Here is a 24,767-nt window from a genome sequence, read left to right as displayed (position 1 = left end):
GTACAGTCACCTGATATTGGGCCTGTTACCATACATGACACTATTATCTCTCCACAGGACATCCCCACCGGTGCGGACAGCTGTGTGACCAGTCTGTCCTGTGACTCCCATCGCTCTCTCATTGTGGCCGGCTTGGGGGACGGTTCTGTTCGTGTCTTTGATCGCCGGATGTCACAGAACGATTGGTAATGTTCCCTTTTTTGCAGTTTTTGCGATACGACCCCTTTAGATCCATCGGGCGCCGGCTCGATTTCTGCTGTAAATTTTAGCTTACGCCCCATTTTGCTCATGAATTCATCACTTCTCTAGTGTTACACAAAATATCTGGGACTTTTTTGACACCAGTCTTCTGGAGTAAGAATCGTTAATTCCCCCTCGATGTGACAGAAACGTAATCCGCCCATGCACAGCTGAGGATTCGTCCCTTTGTCCTCCTGCTGATGGATGATGCCGGATATGTCTGGCAGCTCCCGCTCCCTCTTCTCCATAAGACAATAAACATGTAGACTCTATGGAGCCGAGGAGATATGTTATGGCTGGTGTGGAACTAGATACCGGACCGGGTGAACATTGTCGCACTTTAACCCTACCTGTGTTTTCAGCCGCGTCATGACGTATCGGGAGCACGCCGCCTGGGTGGTCAAAACCCATCTCCAAAAAGAGATGGATGGGAAGATCCTGAGTGTCAGGTAAGTGTCTTTATTTATGTGTATTTCATGGCCGCGTCTTACATTTATCTCTCTAAAACTCCATATTCTCCGCACACAGCGTCAACGGCGACGTGCGATTCTTTGACCTCAGGATGCCAGAGTCGATAAACACGTTACAGATTATCAAAGGTCTGACCGCACTGGACTACCACCCCCAGGCAAACCTGTTCGCTTGGTACGTCTCTGCGTCCTGTCACCCGTGCTCTGTGTGTTATATGTAATTCCCATGCTCTGTGTGTGTTATATGTAATTCCTGCGCTCTGTGTGTGGTATATGTAATTCCTGCGCTCTGTGTGTGGTATGTAATTCCCATGCTCTGTTTGTGATGTATTTCCCGTGCTCTGTGTGTGATATATGTCATTCCCGTGCTCTGTGTGTGTTATATGTAATTCCCGTGCTCTGTGTGTGCTATATGTAATTCCTGCGCTCTGTGTGTGGTATGTAATTCCCATGCTCTGTTTGTGATGTATTTCCCGTGCTCTGTGTGTGTTATATGTAATTCCCGTGCTCTGTGTGTGATATGTAATTCCCGTGCTCTGTGTGTGATATGTAATTCCCGTGCTTTGTGTGTGTTATATGTAATTCCCGTGCTTTGTGTGTGTTATATGTAATTCCCGTGCTCTGTGTGTGTTAAATTTAATTCCCGTGCTCTGTGTGTGGTATGTAATTCCCGTGCTCTGTGTGTGATATGTAATTCCCGTGCTCTGTGTGTGATATGTAATTCCCGTGCTCTGTGTGTGGTATGTAATTCCAGTGCTCTGTGTGTGATATGTATTTCCTGTGCTCTGTGTGTGGTATGTAATTCCCGTGCTCTGTGTGTGCTATATGTAATTCCCGTGCTCTGTGTGTGTTATATTTAATTCCTGTGCTCTGTGTGTGTTATATGTAATTCCCGTGCTCTGTGTGTGGTATGTAATTCCCGTGCTCTGTGTGTGATATGTAATTCCCGTGCTCTGTGTGTGTTAAATTTAATTCCCGTGCTCTGTGTGTGTGATATGTAATTCCCGTGCTTTGTGTGTGTGATATGTCATTCCCGTGCTCTGTGTGTGATATGTAATTCCCGTGTTCTGTGTGTGGTATGTAATTCCCGTGCTCTGTGTGTGATATGTAATTCCCGTGCTCTGTGTGTGTTATATGTCATTCCCGTGCTCTGTGTGTGATATGTCATTCCCGTGCTCTGTGTGTGATATGTCATATAACACACACAGAGCACGGGAATGACATATAACACACACAGAGCATGGGAATGACATATCACACACAGAGCACGGGAATGACATATCACACACAGAGCACGGGAATGACATATCACACAGAGCACGGGAATGACATAACACACACACAGAGCACGGGAATGACATAACACACGGAGCACGGGAATTACATATCACACACAGAGCACGGGAATTACATATCACACACAAAGAGCACGGGAATTACGTATCACACACAGAGCACGGGAATGACATATCACACACACACAGAGCACGGGAATGACATATCACACACACAGAGCACGGGAATGACATATCACACACACAGAGCATGGAAATGACATATCACACACACAGAGCACGGGAATGACATATCACACACACAGAGCATGGGAATGACATATAACACACACAGAGCACGGGAATGACATATAACACAGAGAGCATGGGAATGTCATTCCCGTGCTCTGTGTGTGATATGTAATTCCCGTGCTCTGTGTGTGTTATATGTCATTCCCGTGCTCTGTGTGTGTTGTATGTAATTCCCGTGCTCTGTGTGTGTTATGTCATTCCCGTGCTCTGTGTGTGTGATATGTCATTCCCGTGCTCTGTGTATGATATGTCATTCTCGTGCTCTGTGTGTGTTATGTCATTCCCGTGCTCTGTGTGTGTTATATGTCATTCCCGTGCTCTGTGTGGGATATGTCATTCCCGTGCTCTGTGTGTGTGTTATATGTCATTCCCGTGCTCTGTGTGTGTGATATGTCATTCCCATGCTCTGTGTGTGTTATATGTCATTCCCGTGCTCTGTGTGTGTGATATGTCATTCCCGTGCTCTGTGTGTGTGATATGTCATTCCCGTGCTCTGTGTGTGTGATATGTCATTCCCGTGCTCTGTGTGTGTGATATGTCATTCCCGTGCTCTGTGTGTGTGATATGTCATTCCCGTGCTCTATGTGATATGTCATTCCCGTGCTCTGTGTGTGATATGTAATTCCCGTGCTCTGTGTGTTATATGTCATTCCCGTGCTCTGTGTGTGTGATATGTCATTCCCGTGCTCTGTGTGTGTGATATGTCATTCCCGTGCTCTATGTGATATGTCATTCCCGTGCTCTGTGTGTGATATGTAATTCCCGTGCTCTGTGTGTTATATGTCATTCCCGTGCTCTGTGTGTGTGATATGTCATTCTCGTGCTCTGTGTGTGTTATGTCATTCCCGTGCTCTGTGTGTGTGATATGTCATTCCCGTGCTCTGTGTGTGTGATATGTCATTCCCGTGCTCTATGTGATATGTCATTCCCGTGCTCTGTGTGTGATATGTAATTCCCGTGCTCTGTGTGTGTGATATGTCATTCCCGTGCTCTGTGTGTGTGATATGTCATTCCCGTGCTCTGTGTGTGTGATATGTCATTCCCGTGCTCTGTGTGTGTGATATGTCATTCCCGTGCTCTGTGTGTGTGATATGTCATTCCCGTGCTCTGTGTGTGTGATATGTCATTCCCGTGCTCTGTGTGTGATATGTCATTCCCGTGCTCTGTGTGTGTGATATGTCATTCCCGTGCTCTGTGTGTGTGATATGTAATTCCCGTGCTCTGTGTGTGTTATGTCATTCCCGTGCTCTGTGTGTGTGATATGTCATTCCCGTGCTCTGTGTGTGTGATATGTCATTCCCGTGCTCTGTGTGTGTGATATGTCATTCCCGTGCTCTGTGTGTGTGATATGTCATTCCCGTGCTCTGTGATATGTCATTCCCGTGCTCTGTGTGTGATATGTAATTCCCGTGCTCTGTGTGTGTTATATGTCATTCCCGTGCTCTGTGTGTGTGATATGTCATTCCCGTGCTCTGTGTGTGTGATATGTCATTCCCGTGCTCTGTGTGTGATATGTAATTCCCGTGCTCTGTGTGTGTGATATGTCATTCCCGTGCTCTGTGTGTGTGATATGTCATTTCCGTGCTCTGTGTGTGTGTGATATGTCATTCCCGTGCTCTGTGTGTGTGATATGTCATTCCCGTGCTCTGTGTGTGTGATATGTCATTCCCGTGCTCTGTGTGTGTGATATGTCATTCCCGTGCTCTATGTGATATGTCATTCCCGTGCTCTGTGTGTGATATGTAATTCCCGTGCTCTGTGTGTTATATGTCATTCCCGTGCTCTGTGTGTGTGATATGTCATTCCCGTGCTCTGTGTGTGTGATATGTCATTCCCGTGCTCTGTGTGTGTGATATGTCATTCCCGTGCTCTGTGTGTGTGATATGTCATTCCCGTGCTCTGTGTGTGTGATATGTCATTCCCGTGCTCTGTGTGTGTGATATGTCATTCCCGTGCTCTGTGTGTGTGATATGTCATTCCCGTGCTCTGTGTGTTATATGTCATTCCCGTGCTCTGTGTGTGTTATATGTCATTCCCGTGCTCTGTGATATGTCATTCCCGTGCTCTGTGTGTGTGATATGTCATTCCCGTGCTCTGTGTGTGTGATATGTCATTCCCGTGCTCTGTGTGTGTGATATGTCATTCCCGTGCTCTGTGTGTGTGATATGTCATTCCCGTGCTCTGTGTGTGTGATATGTCATTCCCGTGCTCTGTGTGTGTGATATGTCATTCCCGTGCTCTGTGTGTGTGATATGTCATTCCCGTGCTCTGTGTGTGTGATATGTCATTCCCGTGCTCTGTGTGTGTGATATGTCATTCCCGTGCTCTGTGTGTGTGATATGTCATTCCCGTGCTCTGTGTGTGTGATATGTCATTCCCGTGCTCTGTGTGTGTGATATGTCATTCCCGTGCTCTGTGTGTGTGATATGTCATTCCCGTGCTCTGTGATATGTCATTCCCGTGCTCTGTGTGTGATATGTAATTCCCGTGCTCTGTGTGTGTTATATGTCATTCCCGTGCTCTGTGTGTGTGATATGTCATTCCCGTGCTCTGTGTGTGTGATATGTCATTCCCGTGCTCTGTGTGTGATATGTAATTCCCGTGCTCTGTGTGTGTGATATGTCATTCCCGTGCTCTGTGTGTGTGATATGTCATTCCCGTGCTCTGTGTGTGTGATATGTCATTCCCGTGCTCTGTGTGTGTGATATGTCATTCCCGTGCTCTGTGTGTGTGATACATGATTCTATCTCTTCCAGTGGTTCTATGAACCAGTTTATCGCTATATACAATGGCAGCGGAGACCTGATCAGTAACATTAAATACTACGATGGATTCATGGGCCAAAGAATCGGAGCCATCAGCTGCCTGGCCTTCCACCCCTACTGGGTAAGTGTCCGGAGGGTTTCTGAAGGGTGTCCAAGGGGGTCCGGAGGGTTTCTGAAGGATGTCCAGGGGGGTCCGGAGGGTTTCTGAAGGGTGTCCAGGGGGGTCCGGAGGGTTTCTGAAGGGTGTCCAGGGGGGTCCGGAGGGTTTCTGAAGGGTGTCCAGGGGGGTCCGGAGGGTTTCTGAAGGGTGTCCAGGGGGGTCCGGAGGGTTTCTGAAGGGTGTCCAGGGGGTCCGGAGGGTTTCTGAGGGATGTCCAGGGGGTCCGGAGGATTTCTGAAGGGTGTCCAGGGGGGTCCGGAGGATTTCTGAAGGGTGTCCAGGGGGGTCCGGAGGGTTTCTGAAGGGTGTCCAGGGGGTCCGGAGGGTTTCTGAAGGATGTCCAGGGGGTCCGGAGGATTTCTGAAGGGTGTCCAGGGGGGTCCGGAGGGTTTCTGAAGGGTGTCCAGGGGGGTCCGGAGGGTTTCTGAAAGGTGTCCAGGGGTTCCGGAGGGTTTCTGATGGGTGTCCAGGGGGTCCGGAGGGTTTCTGAAGGATGTCCAGGGGGTCCGGAGGATTTCTGAAGGGTGTCCAGGGGGGTCCGGAGGGTTTCTGAAGGGTGTCCAGGGGGTCCGGAGGGTTTCTGAAGGATGTCCAGGGGGTCCGGAGGATTTCTGAAGGGTGTCCAGTGGGGTCCGGAGGGTTTCTGAAGGGTGTCCAGGGGGGTCCGGAGGGTTTCTGAAAGGTGTCCAGGGGGGTCCGGAGGGTTTTTGAAGGGTGTCCAGGGGGTCCGGAGGGTTTCTGATGGGTGTCCAGGGGGGTCCGGAGGGTTTCTGAAGGGTGTCCAGGGGGGTCCGGAGGGTTTCTGAAGGGTGTCCAGGGGGGTCCGGAGGGTTTCTGAAGGGTGTCCAGGGGGGTCCGGAGGGTTTCTGAAGGGTGTCCAGGGGGGTCCGGAGGGTTTATGAAGGGTGTCCAGGGGGGTCCGGAGGGTTTCTGAAGGGTGTCCAGGGGGGTCCGGAGGGTTTCTGAAGGGTGTCCAGGGGGGTCCGGAGGGTTTCTGAAGGGTGTCCAAGGGGGTCCGGAGGGTTTCTGAAGGGTGTCCAGGGGGGTCCGGAGGGTTTCTGAAGGGTGTCCAGGGGGGTCCGGAGGGTTTCTGAAGGGTGTCCAGGGGGGTCCGGAGGGTTTCTGAAGGGTGTCCAGGGGGTCCGGAGGGTTTCTGAAGGATGTCCAGGGGGTCCGGAGGATTTCTGAAGGGTGTCCAGGGGGGTCCGGAGGGTTTCTGAAGGGTGTCCAGGGGGGTCCGGAGGGTTTCTGAAAGGTGTCCAGGGGGGTCCGGAGGGTTTCTGAAAGGTGTCCAGGGGGGTCCGGAGGGTTTCTGAAAGGTGTCCAGGGGGGTCCGGAGGGTTTCTGAAGGGTGTCCAGGGGGGTCCGGAGGGTTTCTGAAGGGTGTCCAGGGGGGTCCGGAGGGTTTCTGAAGGATGTCCAGGGGGTCCGGAGGGTTTCTGAAAGGTGTCCAGGGGGGTCCGGAGGGTTTCTGAAAGGTGTCCAGGGGGGTCCGGAGGGTTTCTGAAGGGTGTCCAGGGGGGTCCGGAGGGTTTCTGAAGGGTGTCCAGGGGGGTCCGGAGGGTTTCTGAAGGGTGTCCAGGGGGGTCCGGAGGGTTTCTGAAGGGTGTCCAGGGGGGTCCGGAGGGTTTCTGAAGGGTGTCCAGGGGGGTCCGGAGGGTTTCTGAAGGGTGTCCAGGGGGGTCCGGAGGGTTTCTGAAGGGTGTCCAGGGGGGTCCGGAGGGTTTCTGAAGGGTGTCCAGGGGGGTCCGGAGGGTTTCTGAAGGGTGTCCAGGGGGGTCCGGAGGGTTTCTGAAGGGTGTCCAGGGGGGTCCGGAGGGTTTCTGAAGGGTGTCCAGGGGGGTCCGGAGGGTTTCTGAAGGGTGTCCAGGGGGGTCCGGAGGGTTTCTGAAGGGTGTCCAGGGGGGTCCGGAGGGTTTCTGAAGGGTGTCCGGGGGGTCCGGAGGGTTTCTGAAGGGTGTCCGGGGGGTCCGGAGGGTTTCTGAATGGTGTCTGGGGGGGCGTTCGGAGGGTGTCTGGGGGGCGTTCGGAGGGTGTCTGGGCGGTGTCTGGGGGCGTTCGGAGGGTGTCTGGGCGGTGTCCGGAGGGCGCCGGGGCCGTATCCATGGTGTTGGTTTGGTGTTTCTATCTCCTGCCCGTATTATCAGATACAATAGGTTTCACAGTCTGTGGTTGGAAGGTTCTAGAAGCTGCCCCTCCTGGTCCAACTACATGTGACCACCCTCCGATCTAATGGGGCCCCATACTCCTTATAGTCAGGTCAGCTGATCCCGCCCACTGTCTGGGGTATATGGCGGCGGAGGGAGTGGTCAGGAATGTGGGGAGTTTTGTCACCGACCCTTTAGGAATAATAATGACATAATGTCCGTCACTCCCCCTCTGTGCCTGCTTGGTGCTGATTGGCTTCTCCATCAGCACACCCCCACCCCGCCCCTCTCTTACAGTGGAGAATCGGGGAGGATAAGGGGTGCAGGGGGCGGCCGTCAAACCCATGGATTTCTGATACTAACATAGAAATCCATGGGTCCAAGGTCCGCCCCCTGAACAATGGATGAGACAACCATCCCCCCTCCCTGCATCGCTTCTATGCCCACCCCCTGCTCCCCCATCACGTCTCCGCCCACCCCACCCCCCCGCTCCCCCATCACTTCTCCACCCACCCCCCGCTCTCCCATCACTTCTCCGCCCACCCACCTCTCGCCCATCACTTCTCCACCCACCCCCCGCTCCCCCATCACGTCTCCGCCCACCCCACCCTCCCCGCTCTCCCATCACTTCTCCGCCCACCCACCTCTCGCCCATCACTTCTCCGCCCACCCACCACTCCCCCATCACGTCTCCGCCCACCCCCCCCGCTCTCCCATCACTTCTATGCCCACCCATCACTCCCCCATCACTTCTCCGCCCACCCACCACTCCCCCATCACTTCGACGCGCCCCCCCCCACTCCAGCATCGCTTCTCCGCCAACCCCCCGCTCCCCCATCAGTTCTCCGCCCACCCACCACTCCCCCATCACTTCTCCATCCACCACTCCCCCATCACTTCTCCATCCACCCCCCCCCGCACCCGCTTCGCTTCTCCGCCAACCCCCTGCTCCCCCATTACTTCTCCGCCCACCCACCACTCCCCCATCACTTCTCCGCCCACCCATCACTCCCCCCATCGCTTCTTCGCACATACCCCAGCTCTGGCATCGCTTTTCCGCCCACCCTCCGCTCCCCCATCGCTTCTCCGCCCACCCCCCATCACTTCTCCGTCCACCAACCACTCCCCACCATTGCTTCACCAACCACTCCCCCCATTGCTTCTCTGCCCACCCACCACTCCCCCATCACCTCTCCGCCCACCCCTTGCTCCCCCATCGCTTTTCCTCCCACCCACCACTCCCCCCATCGCTTCTCCGACCACCCACCACTCCCCCATGGCTTTTCTGCCCACCCACCACTCCCCCCATCGCTTCAACACCCCCCCCCCACCGCTCCCCCATCGCTTTTCCACCCACCCCTCCCCCATCGCTTCTTCGCCCACCCCCATCGCTTATCCTCCCCCCCACCACTCCCCCTATCGCCTCTCCGCCCACCCACCACTCCCCCATCGCTTCTCTGCCCACCAACTTCTCCCCCCATTGCTTCTCCACCCACTCACCACTCCCCCCATCGCTTCTCTGCCCACCTACCACTCCCCCATCGCTTCTCCGACCACCCACCACTCCCCCCAATCGCTTCTCCGCCCACCGACCGCTTCTCCGCACACCCCCGCTTTTCCACCCACCCCTCCCCCATCGCTTCTTCGCCCACCCCCATCGCTTATCCTCCCCCCCACCACTCCCCCCATCGCCTCTCCGCCCACCCACCACTCCCCCATCGCTTCTCTGCCCACCAACTTCTCCCCCATCGCTTCTCTGCCCACCAACTTCTCCCCCCATTGCTTCTCCACCCACTCACCACTCCCCCCATCGCTTCTCTGCCCACCTACCACTCCCCCATCGCTTCTCCGACCACCCACCACTCCCCCCAATCGCTTCTCCGCCCACCGACCGCTTCTCCGCACACCCCCGCTCCCCCATCCCTTCTCCGCCAACCCATCGCTCCCCCATCCCCTCTCCGCCCACCCCCAGCTTCCCCATCCCTTCTCCGACCACTCCCCCATCACTTCTCCGACCACCCACCACCCCCCATCGCTTCTTCTATATGCGGCCATTACTGGTCCTGAACATGTCTGACTATAGTCTCTTCTTCCCTGTAGCCCCATTGGCCCTTCTATATACGGTCATTACTGGTCCTGAACATGTCTGACTATAGTCTCTTCTTCCCTGTAGCCCCATTGGCCCTTCTATATGTGGCCATTACTGGTCCTGAACACGTCTGACTATAGTCTCTTCTTCCCTGTAGCCCCATTGGCCCTTCTATATACGGTCATTACTGGTCCTGAACATGTCTGACTATAGTCTCTTCTTCCCTGTAGCCCCATTGGCCCTTCTATATGTGGCCATTACTGGTCCTGAACATGTCTGACTATAATCTCTTCTTCCCTGTAGCCCCATTGGCCCTTCTATATGCGGCCATTACTGGTCCTGAACATGTCTGACTATAGTCTCTTCTTCCCTGTAGCCCCATTGGCCCTTCTATATGCGGCCATTACTGGTCCTGAACATGTCTGACTATAGTCTCTTCTTCCCTGTAGCCCCATTGGCCCTTCTATATGCGGCCATTACTGGTCCTGAACATGTCTGACTATAGTCTCTTCTTCCCTGTAGCCACATTGGCCCTTCTATATACGGTCATTACTGGTCCTGAACACGTCTGACTATAGTCTCTTCTTCCCTGTAGCCCCATTGGCCCTTCTATATGCGGCCATTACTGGTCCTGAACATGTCTGACTATAATCTCTTCTTCCCTGTAGCCCCATTGGCCCTTCTATATGTGGCCTTTACTGGTCCTGAACACGTCTGACTATAGTCTCTTCTTCCCTGTAGCCCCATTGGCCCTTCTATATGCGGCCATTACTGGTCCTGAACACGTCTGACTATAATCTCTTCTTCCCTGTAGCCCCATTGGCCCTTCTATATGTGGCCTTTACTGGTCCTGAACACGTCTGACTATAGTCTCTTCTTCCCTGTAGCCCCATTGGCCCTTCTATATGCGGCCTTTACTGGTCCTGAACACGTCTGACTATAGTCTCTTCTTCCCTGTAGCCCCATTGGCCCTTCTATATGCGGCCATTACTGGTCCTGAACATGTCTGACTATAGTCTCTTCTTCCCTGTAGCCCCATTGGCCCTTCTATATGTGGCCATTACTGGTCCTGAACACGTCTGACTATAGTCTCTTCTTCCCTGTAGCCCCATTGGCCCTTCTATATGCGGCCATTACTGGTCCTGAACATGTCTGACTATAGTCTCTTCTTCCCTGTAGCCCCATTGGCCCTTCTATATGCGGCCATTACTGGTCCTGAACATGTCTGACTATAGTCTCTTCTTCCCTGTAGCCCCATTGGCCCTTCTATATACGGCCATTACTGGTCCTGAACACGTCTGACTATAGTCTCTTCTTCCCTGTAGCCCCATTGGCCCTTCTATATACGGCCATTACTGGTCCTGAACATGTCTGACTATAGTCTCTTCTTCCCTGTAGCCCCATTGGCCCTTCTATATACGGCCATTACTGGTCCTGAACACGTCTGACTATAGTCTCTTCTTCCCTGTAGCCCCATTGGCCCTTCTATATGTGGCCATTACTGGTCCTGAACACGTCTGACTATAGTCTCTTCTTCCCTGTAGCCCCATTGGCCCTTCTATATGTGGCCATTACTGGTCCTGAACACGTCTGACTATAGTCTCTTCTTCCCTGTAGCCCCATTGGCCCTTCTATATACGGCCATTACTGGTCCTGAACATGTCTGACTATAATCTCTTCTTCCCTGTAGCCCCATTGGCCCTTCTATATGTGGCCATTACTGGTCCTGAACACGTCTGACTATAGTCTCTTCTTCCCTGTAGCCCCATTGGCCCTTCTATATGCGGCCATTACTGGTCCTGAACACGTCTGACTATAGTCTCTTCTTCCCTGTAGCCCCATTGGCCCTTCTATATGCGGCCATTACTGGTCCTGAACACGTCTGACTATAGTCTCTTCTTCCCTGTAGCCCCATTGGCCCTTCTATATGCGGCCATTACTGGTCCTGAACATGTCTGACTATAGTCTCTTCTTCCCTGTAGCCCCACCTGGCTGTCGGCAGTAACGATTACTACATGTCTATATACTCGGTGGAGAAGCGGGTGAGATAACCACGAGAGGAGGCACGGACTGGCCTTATGGCTTCCTTCCTGATCCTCCTCTGTTTTGGACCTTGATGACGACATGGAATGCTGCTTCTTATAACCTGAAGACCTCTCTGAAAGGAAGAACCAAGGGCAGGACTGTTCAGAGGTCACAGGCTCCTCCCATCGACTCCTCCTCCTTCTTATTTTGATTTTGTTGATTTTATTTCTAAACAGCCAATTAGAGGGGGGGCTGTATACATGTGTGACCACCTAACATTTGGCGTACTTGGCGGGACATGCTCTGGTCTCCATGTTGAGGGCACTTGGGGTAAATGATTCCTTTAGTGGTGGCGGCTCCCTGAAGGAACGGTAAGGACCTGGTGGAGCTGACGCACACAACGTTCCGGTCAGCCTCTGTGGTCGCGGAGACGTTCATCACACCAGCAGTTACATGTCAGGGCTGTTCTGGCCAACGTGACCTTAGAGCTCCCTTTTATCTTTGTAATTAATTGATACAGGGAGGGGGAGGGGCCAAGTATTGATTGAGACGTCTTATCACTGTGTAGAAAAAAAGGGGCCACAGTTCATTTCTGGGGAGATGGGACGGCGCCCGTTCACACCACAAGGCATCAGTTATATTTACCACGGAGTCCATTATATCTACAGATCCTTCCGCACGGCGGCGGAAACGGCAGAGACCGCCATCAGAGCCGCCATCACACACCTTGTTGTTATTTTTTCTTTTTTGTAATTTGCAGCTTGGTAACCGGTTGATCCAGTTCGGCCCATAGACCCCCTGGTCACGTTGCACTTTGTCACCAAATCCTCCTGAGTCCCCAGTCTGGGCCTTCGCTGTTTACACTGTTGTAACTAAAAGTTTCAGGTTTTTATGAAAAAAATAAAATAAACTAAAAATAAAAGGGACGGATGTCCGGAGCCGAGAGGTCGATGTCCCGAAATATATGATACACGTGACTATTGTTCTTCAGACAAGGACAATACCAAGATGTCGCCTATTTATTTCACCACCACTAATGGAGGAGGGGAGCCAGTGCCCTGCAGGGATTAGAGGAGGAACATTCATTAAACGTTAATAAAAAAAAAACTAAACTCCTGTCTGTGTCTTTTGTTGGAGGAAAAATCCGTAAGGAGACGACGAGATCAGAGAAATAAAGGTTCGGAGAGGAGTCGGGGGCCCGAACCTGCCACTGACTGGGGACACAGCGCGACTGTAAGAAAGAGCTGAGGGATGGTTGTCAAGGAGACGCGCAAATCTTCATCACATAGAGACTGACAATATTTATATGTGAAGTCTCCCCCCATTATTATAGTGATATACATGGACCCCCCCCCCAACATTATTATAGTGATATACATGGACCCCCCCCCCCACATCATTATAGTGATATACATGGACCCCCCCCCCCCCATTATTATAGTGATATACATGGACCCCCCCCCACATTATTATAGTGATATACATGGACCCCCCCCCATTATTATAGTGATATACATGGACCCCCCCCCCACACATTATTATAGTGATATACATGGACCCCCCCCCATTATTATAGTGATATACATGGACCCCCCCCACATTATTATAGTGATATACATGGACCCCCCCCACACATTATTATAGTGATATACATGGACCCCCCCCCCATTATTATAGTGATATACATGGACCCCCCCCCACATTATTATAGTGATATACATGGACCCCCCCCACACATTATTATAGTGATATACATGGACCCCCCCCCATTATTATAGTGATGTACATGGACCCCCCCCCCCCACATTATTATAGTGATATACATGGACCCCCCCCCCCACACATTATTATAGTGATATACATGGACCCCCCCCCATTATTATAGTGATGTACATGGACCCCCCCCACATTATTATAGTGATATACATGGACCCCCCCCCACATTATTATAGTGATATACATGGACCCCCCAACACATTATTATAGTGATATACATGGACCCCCCCCCCCACATTATTATAGTGATATACATGGACCCCCCCACATTATTATAGTGATATACATGGAACCCCCCCCACATTATTATAGTGATATACATGGACCCCCCCCCCACATTATTATAGTGATATACATGGACCCCCCCCCCCCACATTATTATAGTGATATACATGGACCCCCCCCCCACATTATTATAGTGATATACATGGACCCCCCCCACACATTATTATAGTGATATACATGGACCCCCCCCCCACATTATTATAGTGATATACATGGACCTCCCCCCCCACATTATTATAGTGATATACATGGACCCCCCCCCCACATTATTATAGTGATATACATGGACCCCCCCCCCACATTATTATAGTGATATACATGGACCCCCCCCACATTATTATAGTGATATACATGGACCCCCCCCCCACATTATTATAGTGATATACATGGACCCCCCCCCCCCACATTATTATAGTGATATACATGGACCCCCCCACATTATTATAGTGATATACATGGACCCCCCCAACATTATTATAGTGATATACATGGAGCCCCCCCACATTATTATAGTGATATACATGAAGTCTCCTCCTATTATTATAGTGATATACATGGACCCCCCCCACATTATTATAGTGATATACATGAAGTCTCCTCCTATTATTATAGTGATATACATGGACCCCCCCCAACATTATTATAGTGATATACATGGAGCCCCCCCACATTATTATAGTGATATACATGAAGTCTCCTCCCATTATTATAGTGATATACATGGAGTCTCCTCCCATTATTATAGTGATATACATGGAGTCTCCTCCCATTATTATAGTGATATACATGGAGTCTCCTCCCATTATTATAGTGATATACATGGAGCCCCCCCACATTATTATAGTGATATACATGGACTCCCCCACATTATTATAGTGAAATACATGGACCCCCCCCCCCCACATTATTATAGTGATATACATGGACCCCCCCCCCACATTATTATAGTGATATACATGGACCCCCCCCCCACATTATTATAGTGATATACATGGACCCCCCCCACATTATTATAGTGATATACATGGACCCCCCCCACACATTATTATAGTGATATACATGGACCCCCCCCCACATTATTATAGTGATATACATGGACCCCCCCCACATTATTATAGTGATATACATGGACCCCCCCCACACATTATTATAGTGATATACATGGACCCCCCCCACATTATTATAGTGATATACATGGACCCCCCCATTATTATAGTGATATACATGGACCCCCCCCCCACATTATTATAGTGATATACATGATGTCTCCTCCCATTATTATAGTGATATACATCGACCCCCCCACATTATTATAGTGATATACATGAAGCCCCCCCCCCATTATTATAGTGATATACATGAAGCCCCCCCCACATTATTATAGTGATATACATGAAGCCCCCCCACTATTATAGTGATATACATGAAGCCCCCCCATTATTATAGTGATATACATGAAGCCCCCCCATTATTATAGTGATATACATGAAGCCCCCCCACTATTATAGTGATATACATGAAGCCCCCCCATTATTATAGTGATATACATGAAGCCCCCCACTATTATAGTGATATACATGAAGCCCCCCCATTATTATAGTGATATACATGAAGCCCCCCCCATTATTATAGTGATATACATGAAGCCCCCCCCCATTATTATAGTGATATACATGAAGCCCCCCCATTATTATAGTGATATACATGAAGCCCCCCCCCCATTATTATAGTGATATACATGGACCCCCCCCCCCCCCATTATTATAGTGATATACATGAGGTCTCCTCCCATTATTATAGTGATATACATGAGGTCTCCTCCCATTATTATAGTGATATACATGAAGCCCCCCCCCATTATTATAGTGATACACATGGACCCCCCCCCCCCCACATTATTATAGTGATATACATGAAGTCTCCTCCCATTATTATAGTGATATACATGAAGTCTCCTCCCATTATTATAGTGATATACATGGAGCCCCCCCCCCCATTATTATAGTGATATACATGAAGCCCCCCCCATTATTATAGTGATATACATGAAGCCCCCCCCCATTATTATAGTGATATACATGAAGCCCCCCCATTATTATAGCGATATACATGGAGCCCCTCCCATTATTATAGTGATATACATGAAGTCTCCTCCCATTATTATAGCGATATACATGGAGCCCCTCCCATTATTATAGTGATATACATGAAGCCCCCCCCCCCCCCCCATTATTATAGTGATATACATGGAGTCTCCTCCCATTATTATAGTGATATACATGAAGTCTCCTCCCATTATTATAGTGATATACATGGTCTCCTCCCATTATTATAGTGATATACATGAAGCCCCCCCCCCCCCATTATTATAGTGATATACATGAAGTCTCCTCCCATTATTATAGTGATATACATGGAGTCTCCTCCCATTATTATAGTGATATACATGAAGTCTCCCATTATTATAGTGATATAAATGAAGTCTCCTCCCATTATTATAGCGATATACATGGAGCCCCTCCCATTATTATAGTGATATACATGAAGTCTCCTCCCATTATTATAGTGATATACATGAAGTCTCCTCCCATTATTATAGTGATATACATGGAGTCTCCTCCCATTATTATAGTGATATACATGAAGTCTCCTCCCATTATTATAGTGATATACATGAAGTCTCCTCCCATTATTATAGTGATATACATGGAGTCTCCTCCCATTATTATAGTGATATACATGAAGTTTCCTCCCATTATTATAGTGATATACATGAAGTCTCCTCCCATTATTATAGTGATATACATGAAGTTTCCTCCCATTATTATAGTGATATACATGGAGCCCCTCCCATTATTATTGTGATATACATGAAGCCCCCCCCCCCATTATTATAGTTATATACATGAAGTCTCCTCCCATTATTATAGTGATATACATGAGGTCTCCTCCCATTATTATAGCGATATACATGGAGCCTACTCCCATTATTATAGTGATATACATGAAGTCTCCTCCCATTATTATAGTGATATACATGGAGTCTCCTCCCATTATTATAGTGATATACATGAAGTCTCCTCCCATTATTATAGTGATATACATGAAGTTTCCTCCCATTATTATAGTGATATACATGTAATCTCCTCCCATTATTATAGTGATATACATGTAATCTCCTCCCATTATTATAGTGATATACATGAAGCCCCCCCCCATTATTATAGTGATATACATGAAGTCTCCTCCCATTATTAAAGTGATATACATGAAGTCTCCTCCCATTATTATAGTGATATACATGGAGTCTCCTCCCATTATTATAGTGATATATATGAAGTCTCCTCCCATTATTATAGTGATATACATGGAGTCTCCTCCCATTATTATAGTGATATATATGAAGTCTCCTCCCATTATTATAGTGACATACATGAGGTCTCCTCCCATTATTATAGTGATATACATGGAGTCTCCTCCCATTATTATAGTGATATACATGGAGTCTCCTCCCATTATTATAGTGATATACATGAAGTTTCCTCCCATTGTTATAGTGATATACATGAAGTCTCCTCCCATTATTATAGTGATATACATGAAGTTTCCTCCCATTATTATAGTGATATACATGAAGTCTCCTCCCATTATTATAGTGATATACATGTAATCTCCTCCCATTATTATAGTGATATACATGGTCTCCTCTCATTATTATAGTGATATACATGAAGTTTCCTCCCATTGTTATAGTGATATACATGGAGTCTCCTCCCATTATTATAGTGATATACATGGAGTCTCCTCCCATTATTATAGTGATATACATGAAGTCTCCTCCCATTATTATAGTGATATACATGAAGTTTCCTCCCATTATTATAGTGATATACATGGAGCCTCCTACCATTATTATAGTGATATACATGAAGTCTCCTCCCATTATTATAGTGATATACATGGAGCCCCTCCCATTATTATAGTGATATACATGAAGTCTCCTCCCATTATTATAGTGATATACATGAAGTCTCCCATTATTATAGTGATATACATGAAATCTCCTCCCATTATTATAGTGATATACATGGAGCCCCTCCCATTATTATAGTGATATACATGAAGTCTCCTCCCATTATTATAGTGATATACATGAAGTCTCCTCCCATTATTATAGTGATATACATGAAGTCTCCTCCCATTATTATAGTGATATACATGAAGTCTCCTCCCATTATTATAGTGATATACATGAAGTCTCCTCCCATTATAGTGATATACATGAAGGCTCCTCCCATTATTATAGTGATATACATGAAGGCTCCTCCCATTATTATAGTGATATACATGGTCTCCTCCCATTATTATAGTGATATACATGAAGTCTCCTCCCATTATAGTGATATACATGAAGTCTCCTCCCATTATTATAGTGATATACATGAAGTCTCCTCCCATTATTATAGTGATATACATGGAGCCCCCCCCATTATTATAGTGATATACATGAAGCCCCCCCACCATTATTATAGTGATATACATGAAGCCCCCCCCCCCCATTATTATAGTGATATACATGAAGCCCCCCATTATTATAGCGATATACATGGAGCCCCTCCCATTATTATAGTGATATACATGAAGTCTCCTCCCATTATTATAGCGATATACATGGAGCCCCTCCCATTATTATAGTGATATACATGGAGCCCCCCCCCCATTATTATAGTGATATATATGAAGTCTCCTCCCATTATTATAGTGATATACATGAAGTCTCCTCCCATTATAGTGATATACATGAAGTCTCCTCCCATTATTATAGTGATATACATGGAGCCCCCCCCCCCCATTATTATAGTGATATACATGAAGCCCCCCCACCATTATTATAGTGATATACATGAAGCCCCCCCCCATTATTATTGTGATATACATGAAGCCCCCCCACCATTATTATAGTGATATACATGAAGCCCCCCCCCATTATTATAGTGATATACATGAAGCCCCCCCATTATTATAGTGATATACATGAAGTCTCCTCCCATTATTATAGTGATATACATGAAGCCCCCCCATTATTATAGCGATATACATGGAGCCCCTCCCATTATTATAGTGATATACATGAAGTCTCCTCCCCTTATTATAGTGATATACATGAAGTCTCCCATTATTATAGTGATATACATGAAGTCTCCTCCTATTATTATAGTGATATACATGAAGTCTCCTCCCATTATTATAGTGATATACATGAAGTCTCCTCCCATTATTATAGTGATATACATGAAGCCCTCCCATTATTATAGTTATATACATGAAGTCTCCTCCCATTATTATAGTGATATACATGAAGCCCCCCCCTTATTATAGTGATATACATGAAGTCTCCTCCCATTATTATAGTGATATACATGAAGCCCCCCCCATTATTATAGCGATATACATGGAGCCCCTCCCATTATTATAGTGATATACATGAAGTCTCCTCCCATTATTATAGTGATATACATGAAGTCTCCTCCCATTATTATAGTGATATACATGTAATCTCCTCCCATTATTATAGTGATATACATGAAGTCTCCTCCTATTATTATAGTGATATACATGGAGTCTCCTCCCATTATTATAGTGATATACATGAAGTCTCCTCCTATTATTATAGTGATATACATGAAGCCCCCCCCCTTATTATAGTGATATACATGAAGTCTCCTCCCATTATTATAGTGATATACATGGAGTCTCCTCCCATTATTATAGTGATATACATGAAGTCTCCTCCCATTATTATAGTGATATACATGAAGTCTCCTCCCATTATTATAGTGATATACATGAAGCCCCCCCCATTATTATAGCGATATACATGGAGCCCCTCCCATTATTATAGTGATATACATGAAGTCTCCTCTCATTATTATAGTGATATACATGAAGTCTCCTCTCATTATTATAGTGATATACATGAAGTCTCCTCCCATTATTATAGTGATATACATGTAATCTCCTCCCATTATTATAGTGATATACATGGAGCCTCCTCCCATTATTATAGTGATATATATGAAGTCTCCTCCCATTATTATAGTGATATACATGAAGTCTCCTCCCCTTATTATAGTGATATACATGAAGTCTCCTCCCATTATTATAGCGATATAAATGAAGTCTCCTCCCATTATTATAGCGATATACATGGAGCCCCTCCCATTATTATAGTGATATACATGAAGTCTCCTCCCATTATTATAGTGATATACATGAAGTCTCCTCCCATTATTATAGTGATATACATGAAGTCTCCTCCCATTATTATAGTGATATACATGGAGTCTCCTCCCATTATTATAGTGATATACATGAAGTTTCCTCCCATTATTATAGTGATATACATGGAGCCCCCCCCCCCCCCATTATTATAATGATATACATGAGGTCTCCTCCCATTATTATAGTGATATACATGGAGTCTCCTCCCATTATTATAGTGATATACATGGAGTCTCCTCCCATTATTATAGTGATATACATGAAGTCTCCTCCCATTATTATAGTGATATACATGAAGTCTCCTCCTATTATTATAGTGATATACATGGAGTCTCCTCCCATTATTATAGTGATATACATGAAGTCTCCTCCCATTATTATAGTGATATACATGAAGTCTCCTCCCATTATTATAGTGATATACATGAAGTCTCCTCCTATTATTATAGTGATATACATGAAGTCTCCTCCCATTATTATAGTGATATACATGAAGTCTCCTCCCATTATTATAGTGATATACATGAAGTCTCCTCCCCCCATTATTATAGTGATATACATGAAGTCTCCCCCCATTATTATTATAGTGATATACATGAAGGCTCCTCCCATTATTATAGTGATATACATGAAGCCCTCCCATTATTATAGTGATATACATGAAGCCCCCCCCCCATTATTATAGTGATATACATGAAGGCTCCTCCCATTATTATAGTGATATACATGAAGTCTCCTCCCATTATTATAGTGATATACATGAAGCCCCTCCCATTATTATAGTGATATACATGGAGCCCCCCCCCCATTATTATAGTGATATACATGTAATCTCCTCCCATTATTATAGTGATATATATGAAGTCTCCTCCCATTATTATAGTGATATACATGAAGTCTCCTCCCATTATTATAGTGATTTTTTTTGATTGAAAGAGCTTTATTGTCCGTTCAGTCATTACAAGTCATACAATAAATTACAGTCACACAAAGCATGATAGTACAATACACAGCAAAGGTTCCCTAAGCTATACATCGCACACCATGCTACTCTAACATTCAGCTCAATCCTGTAGTAGAAAGGCACAAGAGATCAAACAAAAACCAAATAATACAATCTGTGATCGGGGTAGGGGTGTGGGCGACTTATGTGGGGGTGGGGAGGGGGCGGATCACAGGGCCAAACTGCTGGGCTGTATCTTCAGGGAGACATGGGAGAAGGAGACGGGTCTTCACTCCTCTCTTCCTCATCAACGGCCGGGCTGTCCAAGATGGAATAGTCTCTAAGCATTTTCTTGATGAACCTGCGGCAGTCCCGGACGGACATGTTTTCCCTGTTGATCACGAGGCGGTTCCTGGCAAGCCAGACTGCGTCCTTAAAACAGTTCATAAGGCGCCAGGCCTCCTGGATGGCCTCCACGTCGTGGGTCCCAGGGAACAGACCGTAAAGCACCGAATGGTATGATAGGCATTTCCTGGGTACAGAGTCTCTGAGTTCATGTTCTAGGGCGTCCAACAGACCCTGTGCAAAGGGGCACTGCCAAAACACGTGGAAAGATGTTTCCTCCACGTAGGGGCAACGGGGGCAGTACCGGGTCTTGCACAGGTTGCGGGCATGCATGAATGACCTGAGAGAGAGACCTCCCATGACGGCCATCCACGACAAGTCCTTGTGTCCATTGGTAAGCCGCTTTGAGGCCACATTGTTCCAAACTGTCTCTGCAGTGGCTGCGGGGAGTCCCGGAACCAGCTCGGTCAAGTCCTTAGCTCGGATGAGCTTGTGGATTGTCTTCGGCTTCCATAGGTCGGGTTTCAGTCCTTCCAGCTGGTGCTCCCTCACAAACCGGACAACATCCCCATAGAACCAGGGAGTGTTCCAGTTGTAAGGGATGGAGCTGTCCCACTTGTCCCAGTCCAGCTTTCTCCAGAGGGGCATGAGAAACAAGCGAGACGTGGACCTGCTCGCTGAGCCAGTCTTTTCAACAAGAGTCCGCTGCACAGTGACACATGCAAAGGAGGCCCTCAGCAGAGTGGGGATATCGGGTATTCCCTTCCCACCCTTGCAGGGCTCCTTGTACATCACAGTCCTCTTGACTCTGTCCATTTTGCCCCAGATGAAGCCAAACACTGTCCGGGTGATGGCCTTGCAAACGGTGGTATGGGGAGGCCAGGCCTGTGCGGTATATTGGAGAACAGGCAAAACTTCACTCCGCAGGACAAGTACCTTGCCTTCCATCGAGAGCTTTCTGGAGCTCCACAGTCCGATCTTCGAGTTTATCCTTCCTAGTCGGTCTTGCCAAGACTTAAGGGGCGCTCCTTCCTTCCCGAACCAGACTCCAAGAATTTCAATGAAGTCCGGCTTAACTGTGAAGGGGAAGGGGGCGGAAGAAGCCAGGTGCCACTCCCCGAAGAGCATGGCCTCCGACTTCCCGCAGTTGACTTTTGTCCCCGAAGCTCTGCCGAAGTCCTCGCAGGTCTGGACGAGCGCAGACACCGAACGCTGGTCAGCGCAGAAGACGGTCACGTCGTCCATGTAGAGCGAGCACTTGACCTCGTAGCGATCTGGTCCTGGTGCGGTGATCCCTCTGATCTCTCCATTCTGCCGGATAGTCTCAGCGAAGAGCTCTATAACACAAACAAAAAGAAGAGGTGAAAGAGGGCAGCCTTGTCTAACCCCTGAAAGGATTGGAAAGGGGTCAGTCTTCCAGCCGTTCACCAACACCGTGCTGTAAATGTCAAAATACATAACATTAACAAAGGAGCAAAACATCTTCCCCAGACCTAGCCTGCGCAAAACCCTGTCCATGAATGCGTGGGAGACACGGTCGAACGCCTTCTCCTGATTAGTTTTGAGCGGCATAGGCCATATTCGAATTCGCGATATTTCGCGAATATATGGACGAATATTCGTCATATATTCGCTAAATTCGCATATTCGTAATATTCGCAGAATGTTTTCGCATATGCGAACAATTCGCGTATGCGAAAATGTGCATATGCGAAATTAGCATAAACCAAAATTAGCATATGCGAAAATTCGCAAATGCGAAAATTTGCATATGCAAATTTTTGCATATACAAAAATTTGCACGCCAGTCTCACACAGTAGTATTAGAGCCTTCTTTACACCACACAAGCTGGAAGCAGAGAGGGATGATCACTGTGATGTGTACTGTGAAAAAAAAAAATTACAAAAAAAAAAAAAAAACGAATATTCGTAATTACGAATATATAGTGCTATATTCGCGAATTCGCGAATATGCAATATTCGTGAATGAAATTCACATTGCGAATATTCGCGAGCAACACTACTCCTGATCTAAGCTGACCAGGGCGGTGCGGCCCCCGCGGTCCTGGATGTAATGGACCGTGTCTCTCACAAGGGCAAGGCTGTCAGCAATCCTGCGACCAGGAATGCTGCAGGTCTGGTCCGGATGGACGATCTGCCCCATGACAGGTTTCAGCCTGTTGGCCAGCACCTTGGTGAGGATCTTGTAATCCACGTTCAGGAGAGAGATGGGACGCCAGTTTTTCAGGTCACATCTCTCCCCCTTCCGCTTATACAAGATCGTGATCATCCCTTCCCTCAACGACGGAGGCATTCTGCCCCCCCACCACCATCTCCTCGTACACCTCCAACAGGTCCGGACAGATCAGGTCACCCAGCGCTACATAGAGCTCGGCCGGGAGACTGTCACTGCCCGGGGTCCTGCTGGGCTTAAAGGATTTAGCGGCAGAGAGCAGCTCCCCCACCGTCAAGGGATCGTCCATAGCCGCCGCACCTGCGGGATCAACAACGTTAGTGATACCTGACAGGAACCTCTCGGCGGCTTCGGGGTCGGATGACTTGGGGGCGTAGAGGTTGCTGTAGAAGTCGGAGACGACCCCCATCACTTCCTCCTTGTCACTCCTCATGTGTCCGGTCTCATCTCGTAGCTCAGTCAGGGGCGTGTGGCCAGCATGGAGCTTCCTGAAAAAGAAAGAGTTACACTTCTCACCCTTCTCCAGGTTCTCCACCTTGGAACGGAAGACGATTCGCTTGGATTCCTCCTCAAAGTGCCTTTTCAAGCTCTTTTTGGTCTCCTCCAGCTCCTTCCAGCTCCTCCCTGACGTCCCAGCCACACTGGAGCAGGTCCTGCAGGGACCGCAGCTCGCGCTGCAGTTTCCTGAAGTCCCACTTCTTTGCACACGCCTGTTGTCTGCCTTTTGCCTGAAAGAAACAACGGAATTCGACTTTAACATATTCCCACCAATCGCTGATGCACTTAAACAGACATTTGTCATTTCGCCATACAAGGTACGCATCCCTAAGTTCCTCCATGACCTCCCTCTGCTCCAACAGGGCACAATTCAACTTCCAGGAGCCTGGGCCAGGTGGGAATCCACGGCCCTGTGGTCAGAGAAGAAGCAGGGGACCATAGAGTACGACACCTTTCTGACTGCTCTCGAAGTGAAGATGAAGTCTATCCGAGAAAGGAGCGAGCCATCGGGGCGGCTCCACGTATAGTTTACGGAGCCGTTCCCGATGGACCCAACAACGTCCTGCAAGGATGCCTCTGTCACCATCTCAATCAGCAGTTTAGACGTCACGTCCAGGTTGGCGGATGTGCCAGAACTGCGCCCGTTCACCTCAATGGGGCAGTTGAAGTCACCACCCAACACTACTGCCCTAGTGGTGGCGAGTTCAGCCCGCAGGGCCTGGAGAACCTCCAGTCGGACATCCCTCTCAGGGGAGGCATACACGTTGATGAGCCGCACGGGCTCACCCGCCCAGGAACCGTCTGCGACAAGAAGTCTGCCACAGACGAGCTCCCGGACGGAATCAAGTGCAAAGTTACCTCCCCTGATCAGGATGGCCACCCCCGCAGACCTATTGTCACCCCCACCAGACCAGTAGGAAGGGCCGTGAGGCCACTGCCTGGCCAGATGGTTGTAAGACCTA

The 24,767-nt window shown here is 48.2% G+C and overlaps 1 protein-coding gene across 1 annotated transcript; it reads left to right on the top strand.

Moving 5' to 3' along the window:
- Positions 1 to 60: 60 nt before the first annotated feature.
- On the top strand, positions 61 to 12,588 carry LOC130322949 (regulatory-associated protein of mTOR-like). The gene is made up of 5 exons (XM_056553120.1): positions 61 to 185; positions 603 to 689; positions 769 to 885; positions 5,053 to 5,182; positions 11,440 to 12,588. Exons 1-5 carry the CDS (start codon positions 169 to 171, stop codon positions 11,506 to 11,508), a joined length of 420 nt encoding a protein of 139 aa, XP_056409095.1. The 5' UTR covers positions 61 to 168; the 3' UTR covers positions 11,509 to 12,588.
- Positions 12,589 to 24,767: the final 12,179 nt, after the last annotated feature.

This window comes from Hyla sarda, unplaced genomic scaffold (assembly GCF_029499605.1).
Source record: "Hyla sarda isolate aHylSar1 unplaced genomic scaffold, aHylSar1.hap1 scaffold_2404, whole genome shotgun sequence".
In the NCBI taxonomy this organism is placed as follows: Eukaryota; Metazoa; Chordata; class Amphibia; order Anura; family Hylidae; genus Hyla; species Hyla sarda.
Note: the sequence above shows the minus strand (reverse complement) of the source record. Positions and strands in the feature narration are given on the sequence as shown.

Coding starts and splice junctions, on each gene's coding strand:
- LOC130322949 (XM_056553120.1), top strand. Junction 690..768: donor GGGAAGATCCTGAGTGTCAG/GTAAGTGTCTTT, acceptor CTCCGCACACAG/CGTCAACGGCGACGTGCGAT. Junction 5,183..11,439: donor TGGCCTTCCACCCCTACTGG/GTAAGTGTCCGG, acceptor TCTTCCCTGTAG/CCCCACCTGGCTGTCGGCAG.